Below are 15,772 nucleotides of genomic sequence, written 5' to 3'. Positions count from 1 at the left end.
ATATGTGTCTTTATAGGTGAAGTGAGTTTCTTATAGGCAGCATATAGTTGGGTCTTGTTTTTTAATCCATCTAGCAACTCTTTGTCTACTTTCAAATTTTAAAACTAGTTACTCATGTCTTTCTTTTTTTTTTTTTTTTTTTTGAGACAGAGTTTCACTCTTGTTGCCCAGGCTGGAGTGCAATGGTGCAATCTCAGCTCTCTGCAACCTCTGCCTCCCAGGTTCAAGCAATTCTCCTGCCTCAGCCTCCTGAGTAGCTGGGATTACAGGCATGCACCACCACACCTGGCTAATTTTGTATTTTTAGCAGAGACGGGGTTTCTCCATTTTGGTCAGGCTGGTCTCAAACTCCCGACCTCAGGTGATCCACCCACCTTGGCCTCCCAAAGTGCTGAGATTACAGGCGTGAGGCACTGCACCCGGCCACTCATGTCATATTTTTAACATTTATAACAAAGAAAAAAATTGGGCTGCATATGATGTGACTACAGCAATGAGACAGATTTTCTTGGCACGATCTCAATCCTTGGTCTGCCATCCACACTCCCTATACATGTGGCTCTTACCTGCTGCTCTATAGCTCTGTCTTAGCTCCATCTTGCTCTTACCTGTTTGTGAGTCTGTCTCCTGTCTGTCATTTCAAAAGGCAAGATTCACTCTCTGTCCCACCACCTCCTATATCACCTGAATGAATGAGTGAATCTCCAAAGGAACTGAGAATGCCAAGGACACAGGGATGAAATGTAATAGCTAAACAGGGTTTAAGAGAAGAGCAGTTCAAACACATCCCTGAATTACGTCTAAGTTACTGAGTTATGAAGCCTGAAAGCAGAGAATTGAGTTTGTGAAATTCGAAGTAAAATATGTGCAAGATTGGTATAAATCAAATATGCCATAAAGCTAATGAAAAAGTGGAATTTATCTTTACTAGACAGGGTTGGCCTCATTACCCACTCATGTCTTCTCTTCTCGTCTTTCCTGCCACTTGTGAGTAATGAGGCTCTAGGAGAGAAACCGTGCATCCTGAGCACTCCCAGTACACTCTTTCTCTGCCTGTGCCTCTGTTCCACATGGAGCATGGGCGTGCAATGCATTTCAGATCATCAAGCTCAGTTAACTAATTCACTCTCACCCACTCCCCCTCGCCACACCCATGCTCTCTTAGTAAAGAAGACAAATGCATGACCAATTTGTTTCCTCAAAAACATCAGCTTGTAAAAATTCCCAAATAACCTTGTCCTTCAGGATGGCCTGTTTCTAAATTTTGCTGTCAGTGGGTCTTTCCAATGAAGATTCGATGTTTCCAGGATTTTTTTTTACCTCCTCGTCTATACTGACACTCTGATCAGATCGACAGATTTGAGTCATGTTCCATTAAAGTGACCACAATTTTGTATTTGCCTCTTAAATCTAGGGGAATTCATTTTGTTTAGAGTGCCCTAAATACATTTTAAAGATTTAAAAAAATCTTTTTTTCTTTTTGCATTTATTTTCCATGCCTTGCTCTTTTTGCTTGAGTCTGAGTTGAAGATTCAGAATCAGAATAGCAACAGTAAATGAGCCACATAACACGGGCTCATTCGAAAACGCAAATTGAGAGGTGTGCAGTTTTTCAGCAGCACCAGAGTGGGGAGGCGGTGTGTGTGAGGGGCTCTGTGGCCATCCATTGGCCATAACAGTGCCCCCTTCTGGCCTCTGTCTTGTTGCCCAGACCAGGAACTGGACACAGACCCAGTGCAGCTTTGTCACTGAGTGTCGGCTGACACCGTTTCTGTTTGGCTCTGTGCTGTGATCTGTGCTCTAAACCCTCATTTACTCTGTGCACATATTTACTCTGCAAGGGAAATAATTACTGCCTAGAAACCAGTCCAAGAAACGCTGAATGCTTCAATTTTCTAAAAATATGTATCTCAAAAAAATGTTTGGATTTTTTTTCCACCTTCATTTGCTTTCATTTTGAAGGATTAAGTGGAATATAATAGTTGTGATGACGAGTAATCATTCTGCAACATGGGACTGAATTCAATGTACACCTGTAGGGGAATCCAAAATGCTGCTGTTGGTATACACGCACAGAGCGGTTCCTGCAGCTCATTTGTATTAAGTACTCAAATGTCATGGGAGCCAATTCCAAACTGGAGGCCAGCAAGACAAGGGAGTTGATCACCTTGGTGGCTTCAAAGTAAATACCGCTCTCCTTCACCACCCTGAACATTCCCACTGAATCTTGCCTCTCCCAGAGTCCTGACATTTCTATTCCTATGGATTATTGTTTCTAGGCATCCTCTCCCACAAATACATACCTCAGGTGGTAGACAATTACCACCAAAGATTTCGTTTCTAGGATTTATAGCACATTATTTCCACTGAGGAATAACCCCAAAGCCAAGATCAAGTCTGAGCCCATCAGACAGGCATATTACTCAGTTTGTAAGGAAGACATTTTCAGGGACCTGGGTGAGTTGAAATTATTGAATTTACAGCCAGTCCACCATACATCAAGTGCAGGATTGTTTCTTCTTAAAGGTTTCTACACTTTTTGAGTTCCTTAACCGTAATTTTTTTCAAGTTAGGAGAGAAAATTTCCCAGACTGAAAATTCAGTGTCTCTGAATCACAGAGACTTGAGATCACACATCCCGCAAAAAAATCATCCCTGAAGCTGGGAGTGACAGAAAGATGCTGTCTCTGTCTCCCTCACTGTGAGCGAAAGGCCCAGTCTTGTCCTGATTCTGCCCTGGACTTGCGTGCTGTCCTGTTCCTGTTCTAGAAAGTAGGGCTGATGACACCGCCTGGCAGGGCTGAGAGGTCACTTGTGAGTGCGTACTTGAGATGGCAGCACGGCCCTTGATTTTTCCATTGATTCACACCATATGGTGGCTGTTTCTTTTTCCTTTTTTCTTTTTCTTTTTTTTTTTTTTTTAAGACAGAGTCTTGCTCTGTTGCCCAGGCTGGAGTACAGTGGCACGATCTCCGCTCATTGCAACCTCTGCCTCCCAGGTTGAAGCGATTCTCCTGCCTCAGCCTCTCGAGTAGCTGGGATTACAGGTGCCCACCACCACGCCTGGCTAATTTTTGTGTTTTTTAGGAGAGACGGGGTTTCACCATATTGGCCAGGCTGGTCTCGAACTCCTGACCTCGTGATCCACCCACTGCAGCCTCCCGAAGTGTTGGGATTATGGGCATTAGCCACCCCACCCAGTCAGTGGCTGTTTCTTAACAATAAAAAGGCTGGTAAAAACAACAACAGCAACAACAAAAAACAACCCAGGGGGTCTTTGGCACTTCATGGCCCTTGATTTGTCCACTGATGCACACCACATGATGGCTGTTTCTTAACAATAAAAATGCCTGGTTGAAAAAAACAAACAAAACAAAATGGGGTCTCTGGCACTCCCTTGCCCCAGCACCGACAAGGCCCCGTCCCTCTCCACACTCTTCACTCGCTGTCCTTCTTCTCCTCGTTAGGGCCTTGGCACTGGCTGTTCTCCAGTCCCCGGCTGACTCTTTTGCATCCATCTTTGCTCAAGAAAAAGAGCCTACAGCCAAAGTGCCTGTAAACATACAAACCTACAAACCTACTGTCTTTTTTTTTTTTTTTTTTTGCCTTCAAACCTACTGTCCCACCGTGCCGTACCTCTGTCTTCTGTTTATTGTCTGTCTCCCCACTACTGGAATGGAAATCCTTCTAGGGATGCCTCTTTGATTCACTAGGCATGTCCCAACACCTACAGGAGCATCTGGCACGTCATAGGTGCTCGACTAGTGTTTATTGAGAATGAATGTGTAGTCCACATGTCTATATGTAAAATCACTAGCTTTTTCAATTCTTGGTTCCGTTTTTAAAGTACCAATTCTAGTACAAAGACAAAGTTGTAATTTCTCTAATGTTGTAATTTTGCTAATGATGGTAATAAGAAAATGATAATGATACAGACTTATAATATTTCCAGGATATCTTTTAATGTCAGTGTTACACTGAGGCTGTAAAACATCTTCAAAATTAGTTCTTAGATGAGCCATCGGCTCATTGCATTAGAGTAATCCTGAAATGTTTGCTTTAAAGGAGTTATTTGTTTTCCTGATTTTAGGGCATATCTGCAATGTACTCTCTTTCAGGGATAAGCTTATGGACCGCCATCAAGATATCAGCAAAGCATTCACCAAAATTGATAAATCCAAAACCAACTACATATCCATATGCAAGATGCAGAAAGTGTTGGAAGAATGTGGCTGTTCTCTTACAGAAGGGGAGCTGACCCATCTGCTAAACAGGTCTTTTTGGACTAAGTTAAATATGTTTCTCATGGCCCTGAAAAACATACTGGAGAATTGCCTTTGTTTCTTCTGTATGTCCGCCCAAACAGCCTTCTGAGATGAAAATACCCTCCATGTCTTCCTGTTGGCTGGGTTACATTAGAATGGGTTTGAGTCCACCCAATAAGGGGCAATAAAAGAAAGCCCCCTGACAAATGCATAACTTTTCCTGATGTGTCTTAGCAGCAGTGCCACCATTTCTTATCATTAGTGGGGGTTTTTTTGTTTGCTTGGTTGTTTTGTTTTTTTGAGATGGAGTCTCGCTCTGTCACCCAGGCTGGAGTGCAGTGGTGCGATCTCAGCTCACTGCAACCTCTGCCTCCTTGGTTGAAGTGATTCTCCTGCCTCAGGCTCCCAAGTAGCTGGGATTACAGGTGTATACCACCACACCTGGCCAATTTTTGTATTTTTAGTAGAGACGGGGTTTCACCATGTTGGCCAGGCTGGTCTCAAACTCCTGACCTCAGGTGATCCACCCACCTCAGCCTCCCAAAGTGCTGAGATTATAGGCGTGAGCCACTGTGCCCAGCCCACATTAATTTTTATTTTATCCAAGTTATTCCAGCACTTTGGCAGGAATCACGTAGTTCTATGAGGCTGGTTACTAAAACCAGCAGTCCTTTTGCCCTGCTGCAGCCCTTATTGCCCTACCCAAAGTCAACAACTTCCAACCCAGTTGACTGATGTTTTTTGATAGTGAATGTACCTCTCTTCTTCTTCTTTTTTTTTTTTTTTTTTTTTTGAGTTGGAGTCTCCCTCTGTTACCCAGGCTTGAGTGCAGTGGCGTGATCGTGGCTCACTGCAAGCTCTGCCTCCCGGGTTCATGCCATTCTCCTGCCTCAGCAGCCTCCCGAGTAGCTGGGACTACAGGTGCCCGCCCCCACGCCCGGCTAATTTTTTGTATTTTTAGTAGAGATGGTGGGATTTAACCGTGTTAGCCAGGATGGTCTCGATCTCCTGACCTCGTGATCTGCCCACCTCGGCCTCCCAAAGTAGTGGGATTACAGGTGTGAGCCACCGTGACCAGCCGATGTCGCTACTTCTAAGTGACAGGCATATATTGCTACTTCTTGATTTTTCACTTTTAGGCAGTTTCTATTGACTTACTACCAATAAAATGTGGGTTTAACTCTTTTCACCCATCCCATGCCACCAACCATCTCATCCCGCTCAGCCTCCGTTACCTCATGGAAACACACGAAAACTTACCTCCACATGCCACATGGCTATCGTATTGCTGCGTCAGTTTTGGTTCGCTCCACATTCTAGATCTACATTTGCTGTGACTAGCTCATCACTTTTCTTTTCTACATAGCACTTTTTCCCTGAAGTCAAATTATCCTATTTCTTCTGTTCATTTAGTTTCCTATGTACTTATTCTCCTACTAATTAAATCCCCAACTTAATCTCTTTCCAATCCATCGAGACACGTCAGCTAATCTGTCAGCTTCATCTTCTTGAAGATTGCCCTTTTCATGTTCTTCAATTCTTAGAAAGTTTCTTGACTTATTTTATTAATGAATTCCTCCCCTGTTCTATTCTTTCTGAAACTCCTATTGTTACTGAATATTGAACTGCCTGGACTGTTGTCTCACATATTTTAAATCTTTTTTTCTCCTTTCTGTTTTTCTACCTTCTGGGAGATTTCCTCAATTTTAGCTCCCAGTCCTTCCTTGAGATTTTTGTTTCTGCTACCATGCTTATATTTCTAATTACTAGAGCTCATTTTAGTTCTTTATGTGTTCCTTTTTTATAACATCCTACTCTTGTTTCATGGATGCGCTATCTCATTTCTCTGAAGGTATTAACAATAGGCTTTTAAAAAAAGTTTTCTTTACCAGATAAGTCTCTCCTCAGTGTTGCTTTTTAAAACTATTACTCATGTTGGATATTTTCTTCAAAAATAGGTCCATAATAAGAGTGGAGGACGGGGCACTGAGTTGCAGATTAGAAGTTCTACACAGATAGGTGGAGCTTGTTGACTTTGGATTGAACTGTATGGTAATCTGGCTTGAAGTTTTCTTGAGGGGCCCCCAATGTCAGTATCTTTAAAACTTTTTGTTTGGTCTTTTCAGATTTACCAGAGAATAGACTTGCCAGATAAAATACAAGATGCTCAGTTAAATTAGGACTTCAGATAGACAATAATTTTTAAATATAAATATGTCTCATGTAATATTTGAGTTATATTAAAAATTTTGTTGTTTATCTGAAATTCTAATTCAACTATGTATCCCTGTAGATTTGGTGTGTTGATTTGTTTATTTGTTTGCTAATTGGGCAACCCAATGAGAGAAGACTCTTTGGTCTCCTGTTGTCAATAGTCTAGGAACAGACTGGGCACAGAAGGCTGGATATTTCACCAGTCACTGTGGTAAGCTGAATCATCCCTCCCAAAGATATACAGGTCCTGATTCCTGGAATCTGTGGATATTACCTTATTTGGAAAAAGTATCTTTATATATACAACTAAGCTAAGGACCTGGAGAAGGGAAGATGAGCCTGGATTATCTGGATGGGCCCTCAATGCCATCACAGGTGTCCTTATAAGAGGGAGGCAGAGATTGAAGATTTGACACAGACCGACAAAGAGTAGGCCATGTGACCAGGGAGGCAAAGAGTAGAGTGATGTGGCCACAAGCCCGGGACTGCGAACCGCCCCCAGAAGCTGAAAGAGGCAAATAACAGATTCTCTCCTAGAATCTCCAGGGAAAGTACAGTCCTGCCAACAGCAGGGAACTCATTTGAGATTCTGGTGTCCAGAACTGTAGGAGAATCAATGTGCGTTGCTTTAAGCCACCAGGTATGTACTATTTTATTACAAAGCCATAGGAAACTAACAGTCAGTGTATACACTTTTTATTAATCCTCCCCTTTTCATTAAGAACCCTCCCTACCTTGGACTAGGACAGATGCCCTCCTTCCCAGAAACAACATCTCCAGAGAATATACCTCCAGGTCTTCCATTAGGATTGGGAGGGACGGGCACCCAGACACGTGAAGTCTGGCGAGAGGTCTGGGGTCTGCTTGCTTCCCAGTCTTTTAATCAACCCTATTTTAACTCCTCCTTTAGCTCCACTTCTAGATATACCTGATAACATCAGTTCCAGAGCCTCTGAGGGTATTTGCAGGGCATATCAGATTTTCTGTCTTCCACATTCCCTCTGTTTGTTTTAGGAAGTGATTTCTTGGATTCTGATACATCTATTCTCATTATCCATAGATTCTCCAGCAGCTGTTCTCTTCTTCCACATACTTCTAGTCCTTAGGAGTTTATGCCAGCGGTCCCCAAACTCCAAGCATCAGAACCATTGCAAGGGCTCATTAAAACTCAAGATTGTTGGGTCCCTCCCCCAAAGTTTCTGATTCAGTGGGCCCAGGAGTGTGCATTCATAACAAGGGCTCAGGTGATGCTGGTGCTGCTGGACTCTTGCACCCCACCTTGAGAACCACTGTTTTATACCTTTTTAAAACTCCCTTTTCTGTCATTTTAGAAGAGTTTTGAGTGGTAACAGAACTAAATATGTGTGTTCAAGTCACTTTATTTAACTAGAAGTCTTATTCTCATGCACTTTTACCCTGAAACAACTTGAGCTAATTGCCTCCTCTGACTCCTATTTCTGTCTATATAATTTAGCTGTGCTGACAGAATGCATGACTCTTATGTCCCTCACTTTGTAAGGGGAGAATATTAGCACCCCTTTCCTCTTTAAAACATTTTTTATCCCTTGAGCCCAGGAATTCAAGACTGCAATGAGCTATGATTGCACCACTGTACTCCAGCCTCACAAAAAAAGCGAGACCACGTCACACACACACAAAAAAATCAGTGGTTGCTCAAGAGTTTGCAGTATGCATTTAGAGCTAGCCTAAGCCCACCTTTAAGTAACATAATACAACTTAATGGGAAGTACAGAAAACTTATAAAAGGGTATTTCCAATTTCTCCTTTCTGTACCTGATAACATGGCTGTCATTCATTTACCCGTGTGCTTTAATCACCCAACACATGGTTGTTATTATTACTCCATTGATCAACTAAGAGTGAGAAAAGAAAAAGATGTTATTTTACCGTTATTTATTCCTTCTCTGACACCCTTCTTTTCTTGATGTAGATCCGTATGATTTTCCTTCTCTCTGAAGAATGTCTTTTTACATTTCTTGAAGGGTAGGGCTGCTGGTAATGAAGTCTCTCAGTTTTATTTGTCTGAGAAAGTCTTTATTTCTCCTTTATTTCTGACAGAGAATACTGGATTTAGCATTCTAGGTTTAAACTGTTGAAATATTTCAACACTTCAAATATTTCAGTCCACTCTCCTCTTGCTTGCACGATTTCTGGCAAGAAGCCTGATGTATTATAATTCATTATCTTTGTTCCTCTATAGATAAGGGTGTTTTCCTAAGATTTTCTGGCTTATTTCAAGATTTTCTCTTTGTCTTTAGTTTTCTCCAGTTTGAATATAGTACGTTTAGGTATATATTTGGGGGGATTTATCCTGCTTGGTGTTCTCTGAACTTCCTGGATGTGTAATTTGCTGTCTGTCATTAATTTTTCTACCATTAATGTTTCTACCATTATTAATTAAAATGGGTTTTTGTTTTTGTTTGTTCTCTTGTTTTGTTTCTTTGTTTGTTTGCTTATTTCTCTTTCTCTTTCTGGTATTCCAATGATGCAGGTGTTACACATTTTGAAATTTTCCCAGTCTTTGGATGTCTTGTCCTATCCACCCTCTCCCCATTCTTTTTTTTCTCTGCATTTCAGTTTGAGAGGTTTCTACTGATATACTTCAAGCTCACTAATTCTCTCCTCAACCATGTCCGGTGTACTGATGAGCCCATCAAAGCCATTCTTCATTTCTGTTACAGTGGCTTTTTTTTTTTTTTAAATTTCTGGCATTTTCTTTTAATTCTTTCTTAGAGTTTCCATCTCTGATTACGTTGCCCACTTGTTCTTGTATGTTGTCTACTTTTTCCATAAGAACACTTTACATATTAACCATAGTTATTTTAAATTCCCTATCTGATAATTTCAAAATATGTGTCGCATATGAGTCTGCTTCTGCAGCTTGCTTGGTTTCTTCATACTGTGTCTTTTCTTGACTGTTTATATGCATTGTACTTTTTGTTGTTGTCAAAAGCCAGACAGGAACTGAGGTATATAGGCCTTTAGAGATTTTGTGTTCATTTGGCTAGGAGTTAGGATGTTTTTAATGTTTGCTGTAGCTATTGGTGCAAAGGCTCCAATTTCCTCCAGCGTCCTTGTTTTTCCCTCTTCTGTTTTCGTGGGTTTCCCTAGGAGCTCCTTCTTAAATAGAGTATGTGTTTTGCAATTCTTTCAGTTGTAATCCATTATTATTTCACTAGAGCTGAGTTGATGTGGTGGTAAAATATTGGGGAGGGGAAACATTCTATAGTTTTATGATTACATTTCTGTCTTTTAGTGGGCTGAGTCCATGGGCTGCAACCTTTAGAAATGTTTATTGGGTTTTTTTTTCCACTTAGGTAAAACAGGAATGCTAGAGGGGGCTGGAGTTGGCTGATTGCCCTTCCTGCAAAGCTAAGATAAGGCTCTCAGAAAGTCTTTTCCCTTGGAGAGTTGTTATAGATAAGGCTGGGGACATATTTCACCAGGATTGCTCTTCCCCTTCCCCTGCCAGAACCCTGAGCGGATCTTTCTCAGATCTTCACTGTGAGAAGCTAGTGAGACTCCTGAAGTTAAAGCCCATGAAAGTGGTGGTGGGGGTGGGGAGCTACGTAAGACTGGGCCCCCAGAATTTCTTACTCTTGCACTAGTCCACACTCAGCCTCTACCAATTTGCCAAGATTACCATGTAAGTATTCCTGACAGCCTGTGACTCCAAAGGCTTTTGCTCCAGGAAAGCAGGCCCCAGATGTGATTCTCTGCATGTGCCTGTCTCTCCAGGTTTCAGGGTGACATTTTGCCCTATGACCTCAATTCTTCTCCTCCCTCTGCCACTTTCCCCACTCCTTCAATGTCCAGCTTTTGGCAGCTACACTTTGATTTTTCCTTTGGATAGGTAGTTAAATTTAACCTTCTGTCCTGCAGCCACAACCAGTTCCTTCCTGCTTGGTTCATAGATTGATTCTAAAACTTGAAAACTATTAAATACCATTTTATTATTATAACTATGTAAATATTGTTGTTCAGTGTCCAGGTAATGAAGGAAAACTAGCTTGTTTTCCAGTGGTACTATCCCTGAGCCTCTAGCCTTAGTATCAAATAGATTCTCTTGTAGATTACACCAATTGCTGAAAATCATTTCACATTTGTCTCAGTCCCTTTGGGATGCCATAAAAAAACGTGAACTGTGTGGCTTATAAACAACAGAAATTCATTTCTCACAGTTCTGGAGGCTAGGAAGTCCAGAATTGAGGTACCAACAGATTTAGTGTCTGCTGAAAATGTCCTGGATCATAGATGTCTGTCTTTTCACTGTAACCTCATGTGGCAGAAGGGACAAAGGTCTCTCTGGGGCCTCTTTTATAAAGGCACTAATCTCATGCATGAGGGCTCTGTTTTCATGACCTAATCATCTCCCAAAGGCCTCACCTGCTAAAAGGTCATTACCTTAGGAGTTAACATTTTAACATATGAATTTTAGGGGGACACAAAGGGACCATAGCAGTGTTTTAAATTTGTTTCATATCTATACTATGATTTTATTGGATGGGTTGTTTCCTGGAGTTTAATTTATTCTTTATTTTCTTTATGATATTTGCCTTTGTTTTACCTTGTCAAATAAAGACAAATCCATACTTAAGTAAAAGAGACTTTATCTGAAAAGACTACTGCAACAGGGAGAGGAAGATTATTACAATGGAGAGAATGCCCCAACCATGAAATCTGTAAGCATCTCAAAGAGCAAGCAGAAGAGGGCTTTTGTTTAATAGGGAAGAGTAAACAAGGATAGAAAGAACCAAGCGTGGGGAGTAAGACGAATAGATGGTGTGACCAGACAGCTGGGCAAGAAACATCTTTCCTGGGGTCAGAGTCCCTGAGGAGCTATTACGGAGGGGCTATTCCACATTCTGAAGCTGGCTTAGGCTGAGGTGGGTCCAAGTTCAAGGTTCTGGAGAAAAGAGAGTAGCTTAACTAAACTGTGGTCAGTTAGCAGGTATTTTGTCCAGATTAGTCAGTGGGAACAAACAGTTCAGCTAATAATTTATGAGACTGAGACTGGGAATTTGGAGGGTCTATGTCCTTGCTATCAGAGGTAAACCTTGGGGCATCTATGAATCTTTTCTAAGTCATATGGGGAAAAGGTAGTTGTTTGCAGTAGCCTTATCCAGGGACATTAAGGTTGGGGTGATTTCTTTAACCATCACTTTTTTCTAGAACAGGGCTCAGATAATGTTCAATATTTTTGACCTTCAGCTTTCCTCAGCATTCTATTCCACTTTCTCCTCTCTTGAGTTTTTTTCCCCTGGTATCCCTATCTGAGAACCTGCCCCCCCGCACACACATTTTCCTGCTCTAGGTCTGTGATCCAAAGAGCATCCTGTGCTGCCTCCACTATTGTCTAGGTTGGATCCCCTGTCTCCTATATCCCACATCACTTTATTTCTTGATTTACATTCTTCTTTTGTTGGAGTACTTCCTGAAGTAATCTCATAAGAAAGGGTGGACAGGAAGTAAATTTTCTGAGTTCTTATTGAACTGAAACTTTTTAAATTCTTCTTCACACACATTGCTGGCTTGTCTGAGCACAGACTCTTAGGAAGAAAATAATTCCCTTAAAAGTTTGAAGACATTGATCCATTGTGTTTGAGCTATGAGAAGTCCAACGCCTGTGTGTATATGTGTGTGTGTGTGTGTGTGTGTGTGTGTGTGTATAGAAAGGAAGGGCCATTTCATCCTCACATGCCTATATGTTTTCTTCTTCCTTAAACAGGATCTCCTCTCACTGAATCTATTTCCAGCTGAACAAGAATTGATATGCATTCAATGAATAAATCATGGAAAAATAGCAGCAGATAAATTAACTAAATGATTATAAGAGATTCTTGTTAAAACATAGTTAGGCTTGATACTTTTATAAACAACAACAAAAGGACTGGGATTTCTGAAGCCCACCTTTCAATGGGGGTGATCAACTTTTTTATGCATTGAAACCTTAATAAGGATCCATTGCACAGTTGCTTGTTTCTTCTCAAAGACCTCTTGATGATAAACATCTCTGTTATTTGTAATTATATGTAGATTATTCTTTTCTAGATCCAAAATAGACTTTTCTAAATACTACTGAGATTAGCATATGCATATGATTTTATTACTACATTTTAATACCACATTGGCAATTTATCCCGCTGATGAAATAGTGTTGATTGTCCTTTTCCTTGGTGTCTCCATCATGCAAGCCGACCCGATGCAGAGCCTGTGCAAGGCGGCTCTGCAGCTGTGAGTTGGAAAAGCTCAGCTCTTGGCTCATCTTCTTTAGAAGCAGATATCTGAGTCACTGGAAACTTCTCTCTCCAGCTTACTGGCATTCCAAGCTCTTCCACGTTGACACTTGAGCCCAATCCTGCTGAGAGAAAGTTTAGGTGTCTAAGTGCCAGCAATTCCCCAGGAATTTAAGTTGTAGAAATGTGAACTTTGAATGCAATTAAACTTTATTTTAATTATTTTGCATCTTTAATAGATATACTGTATGTTCCGTGAGACTTTTGGATTTTACCTTACAATTTAGTCTTCCAGAACTTAGGTAATTTCTTCTGTGTCAGAGTCAAGGAGATGAATGAGCCTCTGCTTCCACAGGGATGTCCTTGCTGAGCCATCGATGCAGGTGGAATTTTTATTTGAGAAAATCCTCAGCTAGATAGGTTTTGCAAAATATCTTTTGAGTGCTTTCAGCTTGACAACTTCATTTCAACCACTCCTGAAAGAGAATTTAATGTATTTCTTACTCAGTTCCTCTTCTTCTTTTCACTGTCTTTGACATGTTTCCTCTCTTTCAAATCCCACTGCCATTTCTAAGTCCAGGCCCTTCTTGGTTAAGGCCTCCATGACCCCAGGAGCCCCCCATCCAGACTGCTGCTCTCCCACCACTGCCACCACCCCACAGTCTCACTTCTAGACTGTCTTTGAGCTGCTGTCAGATTTATCTTCCCATGATGCTGCTATGCGAATGTCACATCCCTGCCAACATACTTTCACGTGCCTCCGTCATAGGGCCAGATTCTCAGCAGACACCTCCCTTACCATCTTCTGCAAAGCCACGAACCCTGATATCCAGCCTTCAAGCCTCAGGTCTTCAGGTTGGGCAGCTGTGGCCCCCCGGCCATCAGTGAACTGCACTCTCACCTCTCATCACCCTGTGTCCTCATATTGCAGGATGTGTGTGTCTACCTGAGAGCAGAGCTAACTGCCATGTCTGCACCTACAGCAAGGGGAATGGTGTCTTAAAATTATTCATTTTCCCCACATTGCCCTGTGCTCAGCAACTGTTAAATGATTAAGCAGTAGGGTGGCTTTTTAAAATGAATATGTTCTTTTCTTCCTTTTGGGACAAGTTGGGGAGTCAGCCGGCATGAGAATGCTATCAATTACCTCGACTTCCTGAGAGCAGTGGAGAACAGCAAGTCAACAGGAGCTCAGCCCAAGGAAAAAGAAGAGAGCATGCCAATCAATTTTGCAACGCTGAATCCACAGGAGGTTGTGAGGAAGATCCAGGAAGTAGTTGAGTCCTCCCAGCTGGCTTTGTCCACGGTATGACAGGCTGAAAGTGCTTTACTGTGAAAACGCATCTTGATTCATGAAAACACCTCTCAGCCCCACCCTAAAACCCCTCCCACCTCCCTCTGCTCATTCTCCTTGGGGTGTCTAGTTAACCATGAGCAGAGTTTTTATGTGGGTAAATGTGTATCCACTCTTCCACCCCAGCATGTGCTCTCCGAGGTGGGAGTGCTCAGCATTTAGAAATGCTGAGTCTGGGGTGAGGACATGGGGCTCTGGGCAAAAAAGGCAGAAAACAGAGGCCCTTGGGCAAGAGTGGGCTCAGCGCATCCGGGGAGCTCTCAACACAGCCAAGCACTGGGTCCACAGAGATGAAGGACTCAAGGTGGCCTTGAAAAGGTTGAACTGGGCCAGATTGTGGCACAGAGACTTCATTGTAAAGTCCTCCAGGAGCAAGGGGAGTCACCTGAGTAGGTTGACATTCTATGGCTTTCATCTGCGTGGTGCTTTAGACGGTGTACGGAATGATGCCTGCGTGTACAGATTGATGCCTATGTGTATGGAATGATGCTTGCATCTAGGCAATGATGCCTGTGTGTAGGGAATGATGCCTGTGCGTACAGAATGATGCCTGCATGTACGGAATGATGCCTGCGTGTAGGGAATGATGCCTGAGTGTAGGGAATAATGCCTGCGTGTAGAGAATGATGCCTGCGTTTAGAGAATGGTGCCTGCATGTAGGGAATGATGCCTGCGTGTACGGAATGATGCCTGCGTGTACGGAATAATGCCTGTGTGTAGGGTATGATGCTTGCATGTAGGGAATGATGCCTGTGTGTATGGAATGATGCTTGCATGTAGGCAATGATGCCTGTGTGTATGGAATGATGCCTGTGTGTACGGAATGATGTCTGCGTGTAGGGAATGATGCCTGTGCATATGGAATGATGCCTGCATGTACGGAATGATGCCTGCGTGTAGGGAATGATGCCTGAGTGTAGGGAATAATGCCTGCGTGTAGAGAATGATGCCTGCATGTAGGGAATGATGCCTGCATGTATGGAATGATGCCTATGTGTATGGAATGATGCTTGCATGTAAGCAATGATGCCTACGTGTACGGAATGATGCCTATATGTATGGAATGACGCTTGCATGTAGGGAATGATGCCTGCATGCAGGGAATGATGCCTGTGTGTAGGGAATAGAGAATAATGCCTGCATGTAGGGAATAATGCCTGCATGTAGGGAATGATGCCTGCACCTGGGGAATGATGCCTGCGTGTAGGGAATGATGCCTGCGTCTAGGGAATGATGCCTGCATGTATGGAATGATGCCTATGTGTCTGGAATGATGCCTGCGTCTAGGGAATGATGCCTGCATGTATGGAATGATGCCTATGTGTCTGGAATGATGCTTGCATGTAAGCAATGATGCCTACGTGTACAGAATGATGCCTATATATATGGAATGATGTTTGCATGTACGGAATGATGCCTGCGTGTAGGGAATGATGCCTATGTGTAGGGAATGATGCCTGCGTGTAGGGAATGATGCCTATGTGTAGGGAATGATGCCTGCGTGTAGGGAATGATGCCTGCGTGTAGGGAATGATACCTGCATGTAGAGAATGGTGCCTATCTGTAGGGAATAATGCCTGCGTGTAGGGAATGATGCCTATCTGTAGGGAATAATGCCTGTGTGTAGGGAATGATGCCTGCATGTAGGGTATGATGCCTGCATGTAGGGAATGATGCCTGCG

At 42.4% G+C, this 15,772-nt stretch overlaps 1 protein-coding gene across 15 annotated transcripts in view; it reads left to right on the top strand.

Moving 5' to 3' along the window:
* EFCAB6 (EF-hand calcium binding domain 6) overlaps positions 1–15,772 on the top strand; it is a 306,732-nt gene that overhangs the window by 237,401 nt on the left and 53,559 nt on the right. For 13 of the 15 annotated variants that reach the window (XM_054543760.2, XM_054543758.2, XM_063722923.1 and 10 more), the window contains 2 exons: positions 4,119–4,274; positions 13,847–14,042. In XM_054543760.2, coding sequence (XP_054399735.2) covers positions 4,119–4,274; positions 13,847–14,042 — 352 coding nt within the window. The remainder of the gene's footprint in view (positions 1–4,118; positions 4,275–13,846; positions 14,043–15,772) is intronic. The other 2 variants (XM_063722922.1, XM_063722921.1) reach the window with 1 other exon arrangement.

The sequence above is a fragment of the Pongo abelii genome, chromosome 23 (assembly GCF_028885655.2).
Source record: "Pongo abelii isolate AG06213 chromosome 23, NHGRI_mPonAbe1-v2.0_pri, whole genome shotgun sequence".
Classification (NCBI taxonomy): domain Eukaryota; kingdom Metazoa; phylum Chordata; class Mammalia; order Primates; family Hominidae; genus Pongo; species Pongo abelii.
The sequence above is the reverse complement of the archived record's forward strand: the minus strand, read 5'-3'. Positions and strand labels throughout refer to the sequence as shown.